General features: G+C 42.6%; 1 protein-coding gene across 2 annotated transcripts in view; it reads right to left on the bottom strand.

The window, feature by feature from the left end:
• LTBP1 (latent transforming growth factor beta binding protein 1) overlaps window positions 1-20,621 on the bottom strand; it is a gene marked incomplete at its 5' end in the record, with an annotated part of 397,053 nt that overhangs the window by 334,320 nt on the left and 42,112 nt on the right. For both annotated transcript variants that reach the window (XM_080814316.1, XM_080814315.1), the window contains one exon: window positions 18,184-18,481. In XM_080814316.1, coding sequence (XP_080670442.1) covers window positions 18,184-18,481 — 298 coding nt within the window. The remainder of the gene's footprint in view (window positions 1-18,183; window positions 18,482-20,621) is intronic.

Below are 20,621 nucleotides of genomic sequence, written 5' to 3' on the forward strand. Positions count from 1 at the left end.
AAATAGAAAAGGAAGAAAGAAACAACAGGCACAGGTTATTTGCTGAAATTCAAAAACATTTACTTGAGCCTAGCACAGTACCTGGACCACAGTAAATTACTCAATAAATACATGTGAAATTGGAGCTCCCAAATCATTTCTTCTGATTTGTTGCCAAAGACTGTCTAGTAAAGCTTGATCAAAAATCCTTATGGGGTTTTTTTTCCCAAGTTTTTATTTAAATTCTAGTTAACACACAGTGTAATATTAGTTTCAGGTATAGAATTCAGTGATTCATCACTTACATACAATACCTGGTGCTCATCACAAGTGCCCTCCTTCCTCCCCAGCACCCATTTAGCCCATCCCCCTTGCCCACCTCCCCTCCCGCAACCATCAGTGTGTTCTCTACAGTGAAGAGTCTGTTTCTTGACACATGAAAAAATGCTCGACGTCACTAGCCATCAGGGAAATACAAATAAAAACCACAACGAGACATCACGTTACACCAGTTAGAATGGCAAAAATTAACAAGACAGGAAACAAGTGTCGGCAAGGATGTGGAAAAAGGGGAACCCTCTGACGCTGTTGGTAGGAACGCAAGCTGGTGCAGCCACTCTGGAAAACAGTATGGAGGCTCCTCAAGATGTTAAAAACAGAGTTGCTCTATGACCCAGCAATTGCATTATAAGGTATTTACCCCAAACATACAAACATAGTGAAAAGGAGGACATGCACCCCCAATGTTCACAGCAGCAATGTCCACGATAGCCAAACTGTGAAAGGAGCCAAGATGCCCTTCACTAGATGAATGGATAGAGAAGATGTGGTCTATGTATACAATAGAATATTACTCAGCCATCAGAAAGGATGAATACCCACCATTTGCATCAACACGGATGGGACTGGAGGAGATTATGCTGAGTGAAATAAGTCAAGCAGAGAAAAACAATCATCATATGGTTTCGCTCATATGTGGAACATAAGGAATAGCACGGAGGACCATAGGGGAAGGGAGGGAAAACTGAATGGGAAAAAATCAGAGAGGGAGACGAATCATGAGAGACTCTGGACTCTGGAAAACAAGCTCAGGGTTACAGAAGGGAGGAGGGTCGGGGTATGGGGTAACCAGGTGATGGGTATTAAGGAGGGCACGTGTGGTGATGAACACAGGGTGTTATAAGCAACTAATGCATTGCTGAACACTACATTACAAACTAATGATGTACTATATGGTGGCTACCTGAACATAATAAAAAAAAAAAAATCAGGATAAGAGTCTGTTTCTTGGTTTGCCTGTAAGAGGTTCGTTTGTTTTGTTTCTTAAATTCCACACTTGAGTGAAATCATATGGTATTTGTGTTTCTCTAATTCACTTCACTTAGTATAATACTCTCTAGCTCCATCCACGTCATTGCAAATGGTGAGTTTTCACTCTTTTTTATGGCTGAGTAATATTCTTCTGTGGGGTGTGTGTGTGTGTGTGTGTGTGTGTGTGTGTGTGTACACCACATCTTCTTTAAATTTGGGCTCTTTCCATTACTGGCTATTGTTGATAATGCTGCTATAAACATGGGGTACATGTATCCCTTCAAATTAGGAGAAAATCCTTATGCTTTAATGAACATCCTAAATTAATCTGAATATAAAGGTGATAAATACAAGGTATTTTTTTAAGAGAAGCACAGTATTTCTTCACTGGCTTTGGAAAGTATTTCTGATTTTTGTGAAAGACAATACTAGCATTACTCTCAGGTAACCTGGGGTGGACCAATTACTTCCCAGAGCAAATCAAAAAACTTCCTAACAACCCCCAGGCCCTCCATAGCTAAGCTAAACAACAAACATAAGTGAAATCTGAAACAAAATTTATGATTTAACATTACACAATAAATAATGAACTCTGTTTCAGATTTTAATTATTGTTCTTTTTATTACATTATTTTCAATAACAACTAATGAGAATACAATCCAACTAGAAGTCAGATAATGCAATCCAACTAGAAAGATATCTAGAGCCAATCATCATGGAGGCTGTTAGACACCTGTGTGTGCACACATGCCCAAGTAGCCAAGGCTCACTTTTCAGTGATCAGTAATGACATCATAAACAACGTGGGAGTTCAGTCACCTACTGGAGGGGGAATACTGGTGAGCTGAGCACTCCTAGCATAGCACGAAAACCACAGAGCAGATGCACAGAGACTTATACTGGAAGGAGCAAAGATAACACACCAGGGCAAAAGCCATAGAACCAAAAAACGTCAAGGTAGAAAACTGGAGTCTGAAACATCTGACAAAGAAAAAAGAGACCCCGACTTTTCTACAGAGCATGACGAATGGTCACCAAATGCATTCAGAAGAGTGTTGGTTTGATCAACACAGAAGGAAATAGAACCTGCTTCTGATTACAGGTCCATGAACTTGAATTCAGGGGCAGAGTGGAAGAAGAAAAAAAAGAAAGCTTTCAAAGACAACCCCCCATCCTTCTTTCCTAAAGTGGCTAAGATGACAGATTCTTTGACTTAATGTATCTAGGGAGAGAGAGAGAAACATTAGACTCCACGTAACTCCTTAGTCTGGAACCAAAGGAAGGGTTTCCTGGACTGCTAGTCTGCATCCCTTCTATTTTTAAAGAAAATTAGATTCCAGAAGTCACTGTGAGAAGTAGGTGGGCTACAAGGCCTGCTCCCACAGGAACCTTTCTCTCACCTACGCAACCACCACCTGGGCCCTCCTCACATTTCCACAGTACTAGTCTGACCCGTCTCCCCACAGGGAACCTTACCCTTCTTCAGGAGCACCTCTCCATTGCTCACAGCCCCACTCGAAGGCTCTCTCCCCAACGGTCAAAGCCAGTATCTGGATCCATCCACTCAATCTCACCTCCTACTGTTCTTCAATTCCCCCCAAATAGATCAACCTTCCACTTGTCCTACGGAAATCAGAGATTCATTTCCACCATATCTTCCAACCTGTCATATCCTTTACGTAATGGCCAGCTTCTCACTGTGGTTTTGATTTGTATTTCCCTGATGCCGAGTGATGTGGAGCACTTTTTCACGGGTCTGTTGGCCATCTGGATGTCGTCTTTGCAGAAATGTCTGTTCATGTCCTCTGCCCATTTCTTGATTGGATTGTTCTTTGGGTGTTGAGTTTGATAAGTTCTTTATAGATTTCGGATAGTAGCCCTTTGACACCACCTCACACCAGTCAGAATGGCTAAAATTAACAAGTCAAGAAACAACAGGTGTTGGTGAGGATGTGGAGAAAGGGGAACCCTCCTACACTGTTCGTAGGAATGCAAGCTGGTGCAGCCACTCTGGAAAACAGCATGGAGATTCCTCAAAATGTTGAAAATAGAGCTACCACCCCCCCAGCAATTACACTGCTGGGTATTTACCCCAAGATACAAATGTAGTGATCCAAAGGGCCACGTGCACCCCAATGTTTATAGTAGCAATGTCCACAACAGCCAAACTATGGAAAGAGCCCAGATGTCCATCAACAGATGAATGCATAAAGAAGATGTGGTATATATAGACAATGGACTATTATGCAGCCATCAAAATACCTGAAATCTTGCCATTTGCAACAATGTGTTTGGAACTAGAGGATATTATGCTAAATGAAATAAGTTAATGAGAGAAACAATTATCATATAATCACACTGAAATGAGGAATTTGAGAAACAAGACAGGTCATAGGGAAAGAGAGGGGAAAATGAAACAAGAAGAAACCAGAGAGGGAGACAAACCATAAGAGACCCTTAATCTCAGGAAACAAACTGAGGGTTGCTGGGGTGGAGGGAGTGTGGGAGGGGTGGGGTGGGTGGGTGATGGACACTGGGGAGGGTTTGTGCTATGGTGAGTGCTGTGAATTATATAAGACTGATGAATCACAGACCTGTACCCCTGAAACAAATAATACATGATATGTTAACAAAATTTTAAAAAATAAAAAAATAAAATAAAGGCCAGCCTCCCCTTCACTTTCGAAGTCCTCCAGATTCTAGTAAGTCTTCCTTTACTCCAGTCCCTACTGATGGCCCCCTTCCTTATTCTCCACTAGAATCTGTAACAGATACTACCTAGTTTACCAGTCAATACGGTATTATCCCTTATTATCAGTATGTTAGCCTGATCCTCCAACCAGAATGCCTAGAACAGCACTTGGCATATGGTTGGCACTATTTATTGACAAACTAAATGAAACAATTATAGTAAATTTATTTTTGTATCGCAGAGGTGAGGAGAACAGAGTTTCTGTCTCCACTATGGTGAACCTGGGATAAGGCAACAGAGTTAAAAATACACGAAGAACTATACAAGCTTAATCATCTTGAAAATTAAGATGGTTCAACAGTACCTAAAGATTTATATTTGTGTCAACCAACAAGCCTCCCATAGGACTGAAGTGTTCTAAAATACATTACCCGAGTCACTGATTGTATTCTTGTCCTCCCAGGTGAGTAGAGTTTTCAAAAATTCAGTTTAAGAAGTTTCTTCCAAATTAGGGAATAAAAAATTCAGTAGGTACTAATAACATTCTTTGCATACAAGCCCCCCCCAACTTTGAGATTTCTTGAAATGTTTCACAAAAAAGGGGGCACCTGGGTGGCTTAGTCAGTTAAGTGTCTGCCTTTGGCTTAAGCCATGATCCTAGGGTCCTGGGATGGAGCCCATGTTAGGCTCCCTGCTCAGAGAGGAGTCTGTGTCTCTCCCTGCCCCTCCCCCCACTCATGCTCTCTCTTTCAAATAAAATCTTTTTTAAAAAAAAAAGTCTCACAAAGAGATCTGTAATGTTTAAAAAGCTCTTACAAATAAAAAAAGAACATTTCTAGAAATTACATAGAAATTCTCTGCAAATAGAAATTTAAATGGGATAAAGAATGTTAACAGACTATACATAAAAACACAAAGGGCTAATAAACATTTGGAAACTGTTCAACCTCAGTAAAAAAATAACAAGAAAAACAAACTGAAATTAATCTGTGAGCAATGTGATAAAATCATACTCCTTAGGAATATTCAGAACCACTAATGCTCTACAGACTATCATTCATTTGTTTTATCAGTGACCACACATACTCTGTTCAAAATATTAAGGATCTGAAATGATCTAATACACACAACACTAATCTATTTATTCTTCACATAAAAATCACTGCCTTCCAGTAATACAAAGCAACATGGCAACAAAGAAAATCAAGGAGATGGCAAAGTGTTTCAACCTTACATAAAGCATTTCTAATACACTAAATTTTCCAACTATTTACATTCACAAGTCACCTTTTAAGACATGAAGGCAATTAAGTTGTGAAGTGCTTGCCTCACTCATGGACATGGGTTTTTTTTTGTTTTGTTTTGTTTTTTTTTTTAAGGAATCCTGTTTTTCTCCTTCAAAATAGCTTCTTAAAGCCAGGAGATCCAGAGGAGCTACAGGAACGGAAGAGGAACGGAAAGGGGAGAGTTTCATGGAGCGCCTAGAAGGTGAATGGCTGTTGTACTTCCTGAGTGAGGTATGAAAAACAGAAAGCATTTCCTTTCAAATTCCTTTACTCAGTGAAGTGCATCTTAATCATCTCAAAATGTCCATGTCATCTTGGAGTTAAGAACATCCTTCCTAGAAATATAATTAGGAAGGATTAGCTGCTGCAGAAAGAGGCTTTGAACAAATTAAGGAAGAATGATGTCTCACTTTAGACTCTGTCCATCAAATCCCCAAATACCAGCACTTGGCAAAACACCAACATCCGGCAAAGAATAAAAGCGGTGTGCTTCACAAGCAATAAAAGTGATGCCTACGTCAAGAAAGCCTGAAGACGAGGGGCGTCTGGGTGGCTCAGCTGGTTAAGCGTCTAACTCTTGATTTCAGCTCAGGTCATGATCCCAGGGTCGTGGGACTGAGCCTCACGTGGGACTTCCCAAGCCCGCTTAGTGCGGAGTCTGCTTCTCTCTCTCCTTCTGCTCCTCCCCCTGCCCATGCTCTATCTATCTCTAATGTGAATAAAATATTTTTTTAAAGCCATAATATGAGAATTTTTAAAAAGTAAATTCTGTATCTGTGGCAGACACTCCAATAGCTTTTTAAGGATTTGAAAACAGCCTCTACATTGGTAACTTACGATAAAGAAGTAACTCACATTTTCTTAAGACAGGACACATTTTGGTAAGTGAACCTTGATTGTTTAGAAAATAAACAACTTTTTGTCAAACAACAGTGTTTTATTTGAAAATTCATGAAATGACTCAAATTTTTCATCACCCCTCTATCTTTTTTAGGTTTTTGGCTTCAAAAATACTGTGCAAATTTTTTTCCTACACTTTGATAGCAAAGAGTCTGACAATGGCATATAAAAAAAACAGCAAGGAGAATGTAGACTAAGAAGTGGTCGGGTTCAAGTCACAGCTCTGTTACTACCCACCCATGTGACTCTGGGCAAGACATTCATCTTTTTATGCTATAAAATTTTATGATCTGTGCTGGATGAAGATGTTTGATGGAAAAAAGGTTGTACCCAATGCATTCTTGTTCCATTTCCCATTTCACTCAAATAACTCTCAAAAGGGACAAATAACCAGGATTCCTTTTTTAAAGATTTTAAAAATTTATTTGACAGAGAGAGACACAGCAACAGAGGGAACACAAACAAGGGGAGTGGGAGAGGGAGAAGCAGGCTTCCCACAGAGCGGAGAGCCCGATGCAGGGCTCAATCCCAGGACCCCCAGGATCATGACCTGAGCCCAAGGCAAATGCTTAATGACTGAGCCACCCAGGCGTCCCAGGAGTAATTCTTTTCAAAGACACTGATATTGATAAAATATTTCCTTGCATTTAGGTGTGAGCCAACTCCATGAATCATGTACTCTGGAACCATAGGAACTCTAAGTGAAAAATGGTTTCAGTCTAAGTGAAAAATAACTCTAAATGAAAAAAATTAAGTTTGCCTGCCCCTCCCTGTTTGCTTTTGAGAACTGCACCCAATCTTCCATCAAGGTGCAAATCAATTAATATTTCATTAAATACTCATGAGGACTAGGAAGTTCAAGCTCATAAAATGGATTTTCAGTGTCCATTTCAGCCATTTTCCCAAGAAACTGGCTGCCTGGGCTTAGCAGTCCCTTTTCTACTTGCTAACGTGCCTCTCAGCAGTCATTGGCATTTGAAGAAATGCAAGGAGCGAGAAGACCTGACTTTGCAAAGGCCAAGAAGAGATGATCCGGAGAACTAAACAGAATCTGTAATTGTCAGAGATAGACAGCAAGTGGGTCCTACCGTCACCTAGAAGCACCACCATAGAATGATGTGTCGGGGCAGAACTGCTGGCCCAGATGGGGCTGGGGGAGATGGAGTCACCTTTTGCCTCCTCTCCTCAATGACTCATTAAACTGGTCTCTTCAGATTACTTGGAGGAAACTGAGGCAGCTTCACCGATGGGCTACTATCTGCATTCCTGCATGGCCAGACCTCTGGATCCAGAGCTGTCCAAGTATCACCTACATTTATTCATTCACCGAGGAAGCCTTGTGCCAAGAAGAGTAAATCACACAAACTGAAATGAATGCTGTGAAGGGAGAGGATGGGGAAACGGTGTCATGACAGCATCTTTGAGGGAGTAACAGAGGTGTCAGGGAATGCTTCCCTGAGAAAACGGAAAGCAGGAAAACGAGCAGGTGTTAGCAGAGAAGAGGAGCACAGGCGAGGGAGGGGGCAGACTGCAGGCAATGTGTCAGGAAGGAGCTGGACAGGGTTAAGGAGCTGCCTGGGACATGGTGACAGGCTAGTGCCTGGGCATGATGACAACGAGGGGACAGCGTGCAAGATGAGACCAGGGAGCCTGATGTCCCAGGAGGGGAGAACTCATCTTTCTCCTCAGAGCACAGAGAAGCCACCGCAGGCTCTTACATGGAGCAAGGCAAGACGAGACTTGTATTTTGAAAAGATCCTCCAGTTGTGGACCAGACTTCATACTTGATAAAATCCCAGGCACCTGGGATACAGGGCCAGCCAGAGCCTTCCCACCCTACTCATGAGAAAATCCACCTAACTCTAGCGGGTACAGGAACATTCTCCAATCCACGGTTTAATTTCATCCAGTCTTCCCGGTTCCTCCTGCTATCCTGCACAAACACATAAACATCTTGTCCAGAAATAGCAGTCCTGAAAAATGACAGACATTTTTCCCTGGGTTGGTGAAATCTAGGGTTTCTTTTCTTCACAGGGTTTAAGGAGACATTCTTCCCACTTCGAAGTTCCTGCCTCTGGAACCCCAGGACCGGCTCTTTTTGCTAGGTCATCTCTAACGAATTCAAGGAACAGATAAAAAGGTCAAAAATATACTCAACCTTGAGAGCCACAGTGAAAACGTACTAACTCTAAGCAGGTTTACCATACACATGAACTTGTTTTGTCATTTCCTTCTTATGCTTATTTTTTATAATGTGAGTTGCGCTCATCACCTCCCTCACAGAGGATGTACGTCTTACAGGTTCTTTTTTCTTTTTTTTTTTTTTTTTTACAGGTTCTTTATTCTGATCCCAGGCAATGCTGGGGCAGAGAACAGCTATAAAAGTTTAGTCTTAAAATTTAGTCTACATGCTGCTTGAACATAAACAAACTGTTAAGCCAAGGAAAACAAGGAAAAAAGATTTAGTGCAACCCTAGGGGCACCTTGGAAGGATTCACGGGCAGTATCTATAGAATGCCAGACATATCCAAATGTAGAGAAGGATTTTTACTGTAATCTAGGCAACACCCAAAGTCAGGCTCTAAAAATCATTCTCCGTTTTGGGATCAGCCAGGCCTAAAGCTCATGGGTTCCATGTGTCCACCATGTTGCAATTGGCCCCAACTGCTTATCAGGGGATTCACGTGTGTTTCCATCCCAGTTCCATCATCAACTGCAACAAGTCCTTGGACAACTAATTCATTTCCGGTGCACAAATTTATTTCAACACAAAATAATCCTACGGGGAATTCATTATCAGGCTCAAGAGCTCCAGTCGAATTGTGGAAGGAAGGGACATGCCTGGCTCTTTCCCCTCTCCTCTACATGTCTGCCCACCCCTTCCTAACTGCCCGCCACAAAGAGCACTGCAATCAGAGCCCCCAAGCCACTTGTCTAGTGCTTGGGGCTGTTGTATGCCAAAAAGTACTTGTTCGTGACTGGTGTTGGTTTTTCAATGCCAGCTCCACAAGGCTAAGGGCATAAGGAGAACCAGGGCCCCTCCTGCTTCCTGGACAGCTCTAGGCTCTTGGTTTTTCCCTCTTCCAGCCACCACGTACCTGAGGATGCTGGTCCCAAGATTTCAGAGAACAGTGGGGGCTACATTTAGTTCTTCAATCTATGTGAAATGCTTAAATCTAACTTTTATCAGAGTCATAAGGTCTGGCTATGTTATTAATGGAAGGGTGCCTTGATGATTACTATCCCTTGTGACTATGGCTCACTCTTGAATATCAGGGAAGATCACAAAAACAAGGCTGAGTCCTTAAGAAAATATTCTGGAAGTCAGAATAATGGCTTTAGCATTATTAGCAAAATAATTTTACCAAGCCCCTCAAAGATGTCCACATCCAGAACCTGTCAATATATTAGGGTACCTGGCAAAGGGAAATTAAAGTTGCAAATGAAGTTAAGGCTGCTGCTAATCAGCTGACTCTGACATGGAGGAAGTTATCCTGAATTTTCCAGATGAGCCCAATATAATTACAAGTGTCCTTAAAAGTGGAAGAAGGAAGAGGCAGATGAAAGAGAACTGGGACAGCATAAAACACTGAAACAACATCCTGATTTCTAGCAATGAAACTGGAAAGCAAATTCTATCTGCCCTTTTTTAAAAAATTATTTTTATTAACATATATTATTTGTCCTAGGGGTACAGGTCTGTGAATCATCAGGCTTACACATTTCACAGCATTCAGCATAGCACATACCCTCCCCAGTATCCATAACCCAACCAGCCTCTCCCTAACACCCCACCGCCCAGCAAACTTCAGTTTGTTTTATGAGATTAAGAGTCTCTTATAGTTTGTCTCCCTCCCAATCCCACCTTGCTTCATTATTTCCTTCCCTACCCTCCAAACCCCCTACACTGCCTCTTAAATTCCTCCTATCAGGGAGATCATATGATAATTGTCTTTCTCTGATTGACTTATTTTGCTCAGCATAATACCTTCTGGTTCCATGCACATCGTTGCACACCTGCCCTTTTTAATTGCACATTTTTGAGTTTCCAATTCCTTATGTACCTTTCACCAGAACTTAAACCCAGCCAGCTGCTGGTTCTATCTCAAAACTACTCCTGGCGCAGCCTTCCTCATGGGACTCAGTGGGGTGCAGACAGGGCAATGCACAAGTCACCTCCCCTCCCCTCCCCCTGCCTCTCCCATCCCCATCCCACAGTTCTGTCCTCCTGCCAAGTCCCACTCAGGAGAAAAGGTGCCCTGCTTCCAGGTCCTCAAACACCTTCTCACCTCACCATTTTCCCTAAGTGCCGACAAACAAAATAGTGCTGACCAACAGATGATACTAATATGAGCACACACTGCACAACGGCTCATGAAGTCCTTCTCAAACCTTGACAAGGTTATGTCCCATTGGGCGTGTTTTTCTGATGAATTCACGAAGGTCATCTTCTGGAATTCCCACACATACCCACCTCCACAGCCTTAGTCCCAAGAATCAAAAACTAGAAAAACTCTAAACATCCAGTAGTCTCTGGCACTGGCCCTTGAACTCCAGCCGCACACAACCACACAGACGAATCTGAGACATAACAAGGAGTGAAAAAACATGAACTATATGATTCGTTGACAGATACACTGTTAAAGAGCTGGATTTCTGGTGTTAGACGTCAAGACAGCAGCTCCCTTTAGGAAGGAGGGAGACGGCAGATCTAGGAACACGGGGGCTTATGTGGTTCTGGCATGTTCTACTCTGACGTGGGTGATACTTACAGAAGCGTGTTATCGCTTTGGAATAATCGCTCGGCTTAATGCACTTTTGATTTGTGGACTCTTATGTATGTAATCTCAATTAAACTTCAATTTTTTAAGTTTAAAATACACATATAAAATGATAAAAGCAATCACTGGTTCAAACTATGAGTTCTCAACCCATCCCTACAGTGTCATAAAACGTACACTAAAATCCTTGGATTGAGTTCTTTTTCATCAACTTTCTGCCACTCTGCCTTTTTTCCCACACCATCACGTAGGATCAAGACCTTCATTGCATAGACATGTTAAGTAGCTCAGATACAACAGGAATGCAAAGTACTCTGCAAAGCATTCAGGGCTTTACAAAGGCAAAGAGCATTATTCCAAGAGCAAAACGTAACTCTTTGCAATACAGGTAGGTATTCATGAGACAATACTCAGACAAGGACTTAGACCTTATTTTTTTTTCCTCTAGAAAAAAACTGAAAAAATGTATTCAACATTTATCAAAGCCCTTCTGTGTACCTATGGCGATAAAGAGATGAAAAAGTGTGTAGTGAGTCTTATGATAATGGGGGGTAGAGGAAGCATAGAAAGGAGCCCCGTGGGATGATCAACAGAGTAGGGGGTGAGGGTCAAGACTGAGCAAGGTCCCCCACCTCTAGGCTTAGAGATCATTTGGGGAAACTGCCCATTCAAGTACTGACCATTTCCTTGACTTGCTTCATAAGTTTAGGTAAGATCCCAATCTCAATTATTATGCTACAAAAAGTTTAAAATTTCTCCCCAGAGTTTTAACTGTTGGTGTAGGTTTTGTTGTTGTTGTTTAAATATTTTTCTTATTTATTTATTAGAGAGAGAGAGCACGCGCGCATAAGAGGAGAGAGGTCAGGGAGAGAACCAGACTCCCTTCTGGGCAGGGAGCCTGATGTGGGATTCGGTCCCGGAACTCCAGGATCATGACCTGAGCTGAAGGCAGTCACCCAACCAACTGAGCCACCCAGGCACCCTGTTGGTATAGTTTTATAATGAGGTCCCCCCCCTTTCAGGGTAGCATGAGGAAACCCAAATAAAGGGAAGGAGCTTACATTTCATTGTTGTTGTTGCTGTTAAGTAGAAGAAAGTACTGGAAAGAAAGAACATTACACTAAGCCCCCCAAGCTTACAGATATCACGGCATATAATTTTGGGGTTTGGGCTTTTTTTTTTTTTTTTTTTAAGACTCACAACCACAGTGACAGGAAGGTAAGAATGAGACAAAGATAAAGGACACCATAGCACCCCCTTCTCCCCGGCACAGACATCACTCAGCACTGCCTCCTATCCACTAACCCATGGTAAATGCAAAGTATTCAGTTCTCAAGAACTTGGAAAGTGGAACCCGTCATGTCAATGTGGATTCTAAAGGGCCTTGCCTATATTTAGAAAATATCTGGCATACTATGAGCTCACTTGATAAATATAGAATGCATTTGAATTACTCTTGTCTTTTAAAAGAACACTGGCTCATTTGCTTCCTTTCTCTTCACCATATTCCTGGGAAGAAGAGAATGAAAAAGAGGGAAAGTTAATGCCATAAGATAAATGCAGTCCCCTCACCTGGACTGAGACAGGACAGGATTTTTCCAGGGAAACTAACCACCATCCTCTCTAACATCAGGACACCACAAGATGATGAAAAGAGCCATCATCAAGGAAGAAAAAAAAGATGAGACACATGTGAGCTCCCCAGATAGATTTGACATCCATATCCTGAGTGAAACCAGACTTCCTTCTCAAGCTCCAAGAGAGGGGACTGGGTACAGTGTCTCCCGCGAAAGTGCTTCCTCTTTATACCGTAGAGATAACAGCTCCCACTTGGCAAAGCAGCGGTCATTTGTACCAACCCTCTCCAGTGACAAAAAGACATCAGCAGCTAAAGACTGGCCCTCACAACCTCCCCGTGTGGTTCCATGGTCAGTGCCTGTAACACCCATCATGATTAACAAGGATAAAGACAGACATTTTATACAAGTCCAAACAGTCTCAGTGAGCAACGCAGAGGACTGACAGCAAACTTTTATGGGACACTTCAATATATATGTGAATAATGATACTGACAGGTGATGAAAAAGTTCTGGAACGCTGAACAATTTTGAATTTTGCTCCTTTGTGGAATCTCCCCACCACAACTTATAAGCATTAACACCTTTTTGCATAGAGGACGAAAGACAGACACTAGAGGTGCACGGGTGACCTACCAGTGGCAATTCTCCGACAAAGTCATTGAGAGCCGTATGCAGATAACATCTACAGGATATGCTCTGAGAGTAACCTGAAACGTTAATACGGAATTTCCCAAGGTCAAGAAGAAGTTCAAAGAATCAGAAGTGGCTGCCAAGATCTGCATACAGGAGGAGGAGGCATCCTTTGGTCTTTTCTTTAGCTCACAGAGTAGCTGTGATGTGGCCTGCCAAAACCGGAAAAAGGAACACCGTAATAATGAACACCTTCCATGAAAAGCGTGAATGAAACGACCATCTACAGCAATGACTCCTGCCAGAATGCCCCGGTCGGGGTCTTTCGAAACCAAGAGCTACTCAAGTGTCCTTCCGTGAACCACAGACGTCCACTAGCTTTTCGTCCCTGACAGAACAGTACAGAGAATGATCCCGGCTATTCACCCATAAAGCTCTGTCAGAGACCATCCATTCACCAAGTATCAGAGTATACTTCAGAGACCTTGGAGACCCATGATATTACAGAAGAAACCTTCAAAAACAGCAGGATGGGAAGACCTCCGTATCTCTCCTTCCTCCCACAGTCCCAAGCTTGGATCACACCCAATCCTCTTCACCTCTGCCTCCCACATTTCACAACATGCCAAGGTTTTTCACGTACAGGCACTCCTGAGTTCACGGCCTTCCTCACACCTGTTACGGAGCCATCCTCCAGTGACCTCTCCGGCTAATCCACTGCAGACACTACAGCCAGATTAATTTTCCAAGGCAGAAAAAAAAAAAAATCACAACGTTCCTCCCACTTGAAATTCTCTCTTGGTTTGTTCTATCATCGTTGTTACAGAAAACATCAAAAATAGAGCTCTGTGAGAAACCCCCAGGGACCCATCATCCCCCTTCAATAATTATCCCCTCATGGCCAATCTCACTACCTCTACACCTCAACCCACTGAATAATTTCAATCAAAGCTCAGACAGCATGGGATTTCATCTGCAAATACTTTAACATCATTCTCCTTATGGAACTATAATGTTTTCATCACAGCCCCCCAACTCAACAATCATCCTTTGCTACCACTAAGTTTCTGGTCAATGTCAGCATTTTCATGATTCACCTATACATCACTTTTTGCTTTTATTTACTTTTTTTTTTAATCAGGATAGACATCGGCCAAACATTGTGATTAGTTAGCATGTTTCTTAAGCCTCTTTTAAACTATAGTTTCCCTCTGTATTCCTTTCTTTTTCTCTATTTTGCTTTGTCGTAGATTTTTGGAATTGTTTTGTTAAAATCGTAAGTGTTTAACTTGGTTTTTCAACCGATCCTTAAAACCTTTTATTACCACTGGTCTACATCTAGATCAAGTTCCAATCCAATCATATCCTAAATGTGGTCTTTTTTAAATACGTCCTAAAATTCTTTGATATTTGTCCCTTCAAGCAGAGCAGCTTAATTTCACTCCCTTTGAGGGTACATCTGACTTAGACTCATTCCTAATGAGGAGAATACAGTGGGAGTGAAGGTGTGTATTTTCAAGGCTAAAGACTACAAAGGCTCTGCGGCTTTCTCCTTGCTCTCTCCAGCAGGGGATCACTGGTCTTGGAGGGAGCCAGCAGCCATGCTGTGAGGACCCTCAGGCGGTTCTCAGAGAGCTCCGTGCTGAGAGGAAGGGAAGCCTCCTTCCAACAGCCAGGGGAGTGAGTGAACTCCAGCCCTAGTTGAGCTGCCCTGGTGGAATGGAACCTCATGAAAGACACTGAGCCACAACTCTCTGGGGTTGTCCTCTACAGAGACTGTCAGACAATAAATGTTTACTGCTTTAGGCTATGGAGTTCTGAGGTGATCTGTTACACAGCAGTGGGTAAGTAATGGCACACACCCTTCTTCCGGGTTCATGCTCTCACTTCCTTCAGGCCTTTGCTTGAAGGTCGTCTTCTCAGTTGGGTTTTCCCTGACAGCCTATTAAGATCACCAGAGCCCCCATGCCGTCCCACCCTGCACCCACCCAGCACTCCTGGACCCTCATTGCAATTTTTACCACAGCAATTGTCATAATGGTTTAATTATGCCAAGTGCAATGGTCTCCCTCTTCGGAGACCCTAAACTCCAAGAAAGCACACATTTTGTTTATCCGCTCATTCCGTACCCAGCATGTGTGGTACCTAGCATGTGCTCAGTTAACAGCTTGGGGAATAAATGATCAAGACTGAAGGGCTTCAGATGTCACAGAATGAGTAGAACACTAAACACACATTTTGATATTGTAGCTATCTTTATGTCTACAAGCACCTCAAGGGGGCTTAATCAATCTCCTCCCTCAGTAGATTAAAATAACACAAAACCTTGAAGCTCCCCTAAAGTAGGCAGTCTTAAAAAAAAAAAAAAAAAAAGCTAACTTAAGAATTGTTCCATCTCCCAAAAGCAGCGGAAAGTGGTCCCATCATATGTGTTCTTTGGCGGTTTGATTAAATGCGGTTTCAGGTGATTCAGTCATTACCTAAAATCATCCACAGGCCAGCTGCACCCCCTGACTTTGTGTCCCTCGAAAGTTACAGCTCATCGATCATTTCAAAAGTTCCTTAAAAGCAGAACTGGATCGTGTACCTCTTAGTACCCCTTGCAGTGCCCAGCTAACAGGGTAACCTATAAAAGTTTATTAAGAAACTGTCAGAATTGCTAGTGCCTCAGGCTATCCCGTCTCCTTACCCAAAAGCACACCCACGCACACACACCCTGTAACAACACCAGGGTAAAAAGTGTCTTCATTCAGCAGATGAAGCCTCTGAAGCAAATTTATCTACTGACTTATTTTTCCAAAGCCGTGTTTGAGCTGAAACCTTAGCCACCTCTTTGACTCAAAACATTCTTGTCTAAATTATACGGCTGCTACCAAAAAAAGAAAGAAAAAGTTCCTCCTTTATCTGACTTCTGACATATGGTTCTTACTAACAACCTATATATACACATCACAGAGGGTCAAACTGTAACAGGAGACGGTGATATTCAAGATGAATGCTATCGCTTGTAAATTACTTCACAGTTTATGTAAGTAGTAAGGCAAGAAAAAAATAATTGCAATGCACGGTAACCTGACTCTTGATTGCCAAGGCACGGTTCAACACGGAATTGTTCTTTGTTTTTAAGATCAAGACCAATGCTAGAAGAGAGATGTCTAGCTAGGAGATCATCAAAGCTTTGTATCATTTCAAGGACACACAGTTCCATCCGCGTTCTGGCCCAAAAAAGCACCATTATCTTTTTGGAGAAAAGGTCAGTAAAGCACAGCTCATAGGCCAAAGCTGGCCTATAGCCTGTTTTGGTATAACCTACAAGCTAAGAATTCTTATACACTTACATTTTTTTAATGGTTGAGCAGGGGAAAAAACAAAAGAAGAATATTGGGTGACATGTGAAATTTATACGAAATTCAAATTTCAGTGTCTGTCAATAAGTTTTATTGAATCAGTCACCCCCGTTCGTTTATGCATCATCTGTGGCCGCATCTACAACAGCAGAGTTGAGAAGCTACAACAGAAGCCATCACAAAGCTGAAAATATTTATTACCCGGCCCTTTGCAGAAAAAGTTGTCACCCTCTACTTCAAGGCACAGATGCCGAGTCCTAACTGCCTCTATTTAAAGCCTAACATGTGTGAATATTATCCATTTATTAAGGGTTACATATTACATACCACTCTGTACACCCTCAGTTTCCATATCTGTAAAATGGGGTTCATCATAGTACCCACCTTACGGGGGTCCCTGTGAGTTGTAAATTCAGAATACAGGCAAAGCACTTGAAAGAGTCCCTGACACAGAGTGAGCCATGACTACGGATTCGCCGGACCTGCCAATCCTTGTCGTGGGCTGCACTCTCCAAAGGAAATGCTAACAAAGTGGTCAGCTTTCCAACCAGCCCTCCCCCCATCTGTTTATCATGGTAGGACAGAAGGACAAGAAGAATTAGAGAGAAAAATGAAAGAAAAACAGAACGGTGAGGAGGGAAGAAGAAGAGAGAGGAAAAAATATGAGGACCCCACTCAGCTGGGACAGTAGGTGGCCTACTTGAAGGGGAAGTATAAATTAGGGTAATTTCATCTATACTAGCAGATTAAATAACTCCTGTGGGCTGCCTGGATACCAGTTGCCATGTGGAAGCTGTCTCCAGGGGGGGAAAGTATTCCAAATTCCCAGCAATGACTTACAAATGAACCACTGGGTCGAGCCCATTTTCAAGTGGAGAACTTCCTGTATTTTACATTCCTAGACAAATGACAAGTGAGAGTTGCAGTACATTCTGAGTCTTGTTATCTCTGTCGAGGAGCTAATTAGAAGGAAACAATGGACATAAGGCCGCTGGGTGCTGAGGAGCTGCTCCCCCAGCCGCTCAGAGGAGGGCGGGGATAAGCAGTCTCATCCAGGAGTCCTCATTGTGTGCAGAATGGCACTTACTTCCAAACGCTAAGAAAAAAACCACGTTCCCATAAATAGAACACAAGCTCATTCACCAAAAATGGACCTGGGTGGCAACTAGGACGTAAACATGGTGTTACTAGAAGAGACACTTAACCTGCTACCGAGGTTGAGAAATGCTCTTTCCCAGGGTTCCTGCTCACTTGAATACCGTCTCCATGCAGTGTGGCGTTCCTGCCATTTCCATGTGTCTTTGCAAACTTCCCTCCTGTTTCTCTTCTTAAATTATTTCAAAACTCTAGACACTTCCCCCACCCCGCTAAAAAAGAAGAATTTTTTAACTCACGACTGCATCACAAACAGCTATCTTTGTTACCCTTGTCCCACCTTGATTCCCCTAGTCCCCTCTGAGGCTTTGGTTTATGTTTATGGTCAGTCTTCCCTGCAGGGGCTAAACACATCCACCAAAAATGTTTAAGAGACTTGATGTGTCAACCTTAAGGCAAGAGAAGACATTATTATCCAAGTGATTTCAGCAAATTGTGCAGAACAAGTGGAGTGACTAAAAGCAATGCATCCAGGACAATAATGAAGGTGCTCCTGAGCGGAGGCAAGCTGAAACACTCACTGAGAATGAATCTGCTGGGACAGTCCCACTGAAGGCTTCGGCTTGAGGGTCAAGGTCATCTGGGCCACGGGACTGACTCGTGGTAGACCGTCTGCCTTCTTCAGTGAGGTGCGCTTTGCTGCTTGCTCAGGAGGGACCCAGGAGGAAGCAGCCCCAGGACTCTGCCCTCCAAAGCCTGGTGATGAGGTGTCCTGGGCAGCTGTGGTCTCACAGGCTTTGCCCTTGGTCCCCGGTTTACACACACAGAGTTGAGGCCGGAGACACATCCCTCCATTCTGGCACGGTGGAACACAGCTTGCTGCAGAAAGACAACAGAAGACACGACTTTGAAGAAAAGCTTTGTAGAGGCACCTGGTCGACTCAGGGGGTTAAAGCCTCTGCTTTCGGCTCAGGTCATGATCTCTGGGTCCTGGGATCGAACCCCGCAACGGGCTCTCTGCGCAGCGGGGAGCCTGCTTCCCCCTCTCTCTCTGCCTGCCTACTGGTGATCTCTCTCTGTCAAATAAATAAATAAAATCTTTAAAAAAGAAAAGTTTTGTAGACTTCACAAATTCTTCCAAAGCCTTCACATTAGCACCAGTATTTTTCCCCCAAAAAATAAAACTGTATTTAAAAACATGATGGACGAGCACCTGGGTGGCTCAGTCGGTTAAGTGGCTGCCTTGCACTCGGGTCATGATTCCAGAGTCCTGGGATCGAGCCCCACATCAGGCTCCCTGTTCAGCAGGAAGCTTGCTTCTCCCTCTCCCACTCCCCGTGCTTGTGCTCCCTCTCTCACTGTGTCTTTCTGTCAAATAAATATATAAAATCTTTTTAAAAAAATTAAAAAAAAAAAACAAACCATGATGGAGGGGTGCCTAAGTGGCTTGGTTGGTTAAGCTTCCAGCTCTTGGTTTGGGCTCAGGTCATAATCTCAAGGCCTTGAGCTCAAGCCCTGTGACAGGAGCATGATTAAGGTTCTCCTTCTCTCTCTCTGTCCCTCTCCCACCACCACGCACACTGCCTCTCAAAAACAAAAAATAATTTTAGACAAAACAAGATGGCAATGACAACGATGACGATGACGATAGCTCATATTTATTAATGGCTTCCTCTGTGCTAGGCACTGTTCTCATGAGGTATCGACAAATTTAATCCCCTGGCAACTGCTGTTAAGTAGATGTTTTATTTTGCCTATTTAACTGTTGGAAGAAACAGACACACAGGGGTTATGTAACTTGCCAAAGGTCACATGATTGAGAGTAAACAGAAGAGCTGGGAATTGAATCCAAGTGACCTGGCTACAACATCATCATTCCTAACCACTCTGTCACAGTGCCGCTAAGAAATGCATCAGAAACAAAGGAAAAACTTAAGAAAATGCTTTGCCCTTCTTCTTAAACTGTGCTCTATGTCAATTTTAGGTATCCAAATAAGACTCAGCAAAACAAACAAATAAACAAACAAAAAAACAAGTTCCACTTCAAACCCCCAAAACGACAGACTTCATCTGGCATAAGCTATCAGAGCTTGGAGTGACTGAGAAATGTAGTCCAACCCACTTTCTTATTTTTACGGGGCAGAAGGATGCACAGATTGAGAAGCATCCAACATACACTTTCATACTTTTGTTTTTAAAAGCCAGTGCCCTGTACACCATTCCTCATGTTACAACGGAAGGCAACCAAAAAGAAATGAGCTCTTTATCTCCTATCCGATAGGATGCATGTATTCCGAATCACTGACCTGAGGTCAACGGATTTCATCGTAGGCAAGGTACTAGAGGAGTTTAGCGGTTACGGACTTAAATTTTATTAGGTGTATTAGGTTGACGTTATAGGCTGATGGACAGGATTCCTTCAGTTTCTTCTTTATTTGCCCAAATGCACTGATTTATGCCAACTGATTTTTTTAACAGTCCACTTTTAACTTTAACTCTTGGTCCTCAGATAGATCACACTACAAATATCCGTAACATTCAATGCCAGATTCAGTCCACAAACATTTACAAAATAGATGAGGGACATGAACAGAGGAGGCTCAGTTAATGGAGAAGCCGAATGACCAAGACCTAAAAGCCCTTCGACCTCCTGATCCTTTATAAAAGAGAGAAGATACTTTTCCCATCGTCGTACAATATGATTCATATTAGTTATAGCAAATAATGATAAGAAATGACCGTCAAATGTCAGAATGCTAGGCGGACAAATTTTCCAAAAGTGGGAAAGGATTCTTAAAAAGCAAAGAAAAATGCAGTCAACTCCTTTGATGACCTTGGGGTAAGTTATTTAACCTTGGCCTCTGTACCTGTACATGTCTGGGGGCAGGAGGAGGGCAGTAACTGCTTTTTTCTAAAATGGTCCCGAAGAGCTCTTAAAGAGCTCAAATTAGGCTTCTAGAATTCAAAGCCCAAAACTATGCACTTCCAGGGTTCAGGATTCTAATTCATCAGCATTTTC

This window comes from Martes martes, assembly GCF_963455335.1.
Source record: "Martes martes genome assembly, chromosome: 9".
Classification (NCBI taxonomy): Eukaryota; Metazoa; Chordata; class Mammalia; order Carnivora; family Mustelidae; genus Martes; species Martes martes.